General features: G+C 41.0%; 1 protein-coding gene across 2 annotated transcripts in view; it reads left to right on the top strand.

The window, feature by feature from the left end:
- chst15 (carbohydrate sulfotransferase 15) overlaps positions 1 to 1,893 on the top strand; it is a gene marked incomplete at its 3' end in the record, with an annotated part of 52,382 nt that extends 50,489 nt beyond the window's left edge. For both annotated transcript variants that reach the window (XM_014007030.1, XM_014007031.1), the window contains 1 exon segment: positions 1,733 to 1,893. In XM_014007030.1, the coding sequence (XP_013862484.1) occupies positions 1,733 to 1,893 (161 nt within the window).
- Positions 1,894 to 2,365: the final 472 nt, after the last annotated feature.

The following is a 2,365-nucleotide window of genomic DNA, read 5'->3' as shown; positions in this document are numbered from 1 at the left end:
TATATATATATAAGCTGCATTTTGCTGCCATGCCATGTCCTAGTGATGAAATATTCAGCGACATTTGTTACTCATTTACTAACCAGTTCTAAACATTAAAAAATGAGCCCTTTTACTTCCCTCATGAATACTAAAAGTGAGGTATACAAGTGACCAAATCTGCATAATTTGTTTAAATCAGCCATCATACATGTCTGTACAAAATATACTATGTTTTTTTTGTTCTTGTGGCTCAGCAAACATTTGTGTAGACAAAAAACAAAAAAAGACCTCAATTACTGGAAGAGAGGAGGGTTGGGATGTTTGAACTGAAATTAAAAGTAGTGTAATCTGGTCTAAAGTCCTATGCCTTTTCAGCATTGGATGTTTTTATACAGTGCTGAAACTTGTGTTCTACATTTGATTCATGACATGGATCAAAGGATTTCATATTTTTTTATGTGCAAGGCCAGGTGGGACAACTGAGCTCCTATAAGGTGGTTTTGCACTGCAAGGCCCAGCCTGAGTCAGCCTGGGATGGCCTGATTTCATTACCTGTGTTCGGTGTGTTTGTTTTAGCCCTCATGGCCTAGATTCACCTCGRTTTCTGGAAACCTGTGACCTGTGGATCTATCAGGTCTGGGCTGCTTGGTCCAATGTAACGTCAGCTACTGCTGCTTTTTGATCGGTTGGTTGGGGGTGTGTTTACATCATACACAACAACAGTAAAGAGCTATAACAACAAGCTAACATTAGCTACCATTAGCTTACCGTTCTCTGACATCCTGCCCTCTCGTCTTAAGTGCCATACAGCTGGATGGTCCACTGCAATCTTTAGTATTTTCCTTTGAGTTTGGTATAGTCCGTTATTGTTCTGTTGCAAATTAAACAAAATAAGATCCACACGTATTTAATTTTATGATCCTGTCCACAATGAGGCGGCTCTCTGCTCAATGCAAACACAACCAGGGCCGGGGTAAAGCCAGGCCAAATGGAGCGAGCCAAGCCTTACAATTCAAAAACGMCTTGTGTGTAGTTTAACCAAGCATGGTCATTTTTAAATGAATGCTTTGAAACAAGGAAGAGACATAAGATATATTTCTGTTTCTAAAGTAAACGAACATGTTCAGCATTTTACAAACTATTGCAAAAAGGCCAATGTTGGGATTCCTGTCATGTAAATCTGGGATGGTGTTTTTCCACTTTAGTATAAAGTGTTGCTAAGTGTAAAAAAGCTTTTCATTTTAGTGCGCAGGAAGCCGTAAACAACTGTAACAGTTCAAAAGCGAGAACAGAACCACATTTCAAAAGAGCTGAACTATCKTTGGAAGGCTTCCTTTTTTATTTCGAAGGACATCAGAGCAAGCTCTATGTAATTATCTTTGCTGATGGCAGCCTGTGCCATCTTTCCCAAAAACAATTGTATGGGAAATGAATTGCACGGTCGATTAAACTAACCAAGTCAGTTTCATTACGTGTTGAAGTTTACACCCCGCACCTTTCCTTAATACAGACTCTGAGCCACGTGTCAGATTTTATTGGAGAAGCTACATGACTCTGGGTTTCCATCCATCCTTCATGATAACTTAAATTATCTGAATTCTACTTTGAAAAAAGTTTTATAATGTGTACATTTATTTTTATTGGCTCTGCATTATTAGTTGTTATTAGTAGACACAATTTGTAATAATTGTGTATTAACAGCTTGAAGTTGTGCATTTATTTTCCGTTTGTTGACTGTGTTGTCTTGCAGGCTTTACTCTGACTACCTTTACTTCGGTATCGCCAATAAATCTGCAGAGGATTTCCACGAGAAGGTGTCCGAATCGCTGCAGCTATTTGAGGGGTGCCTTACGGAGTACACAATGCGTTCCTGTGTGTACAACACAACCGTCAACAACGCCATGCCAGTGAGTTGTCCCTCCCTCCTGCTTTTGTCTGGCAGCGCTGCTTTTGAGMTGCATTTAGCCACCAGTTTATTAGCTGGTGGGAAGAGAGAGAAAGAAAAAAAAAGGAATGGAGAAAAAAAAAGGCAGATGGAGTGAAATCCACGCTTCATTAGCCCACGCTAAAGCTTGAAAAACTGAGTTTAGGGAAAAGAATTGACAACACTACTATGCAATTCAAAGTTTTAAGCCTGTTTTTGTGTGCAACAAAACTGGGTTCAGCAAAACGATGAACTTCTTTCTGGCTTAGAGAACAAGTCTGGGTGTTCGGCTTCCAGCCAGATTTTCCCACACCGCCCTGAGGCAGACGGGCCAGTCCTCTTTTGGCTCAGTGCATAAACTGCCTGGTATTCAGAGGTCCTGCTCCCAAACTGCCTCTGACAGGCTCCACGTCCCTGCAGGTCAGCGATTCCTCCCCACAGCTGGCCTGAATGTCCATC

The sequence above is a fragment of the Austrofundulus limnaeus genome, unplaced genomic scaffold (assembly GCF_001266775.1).
Source record: "Austrofundulus limnaeus strain Quisiro unplaced genomic scaffold, Austrofundulus_limnaeus-1.0 Scaffold39, whole genome shotgun sequence".
In the NCBI taxonomy this organism is placed as follows: Eukaryota; Metazoa; Chordata; class Actinopteri; order Cyprinodontiformes; family Rivulidae; genus Austrofundulus; species Austrofundulus limnaeus.
Note: the sequence above shows the minus strand (reverse complement) of the source record. Positions and strands in the feature narration are given on the sequence as shown.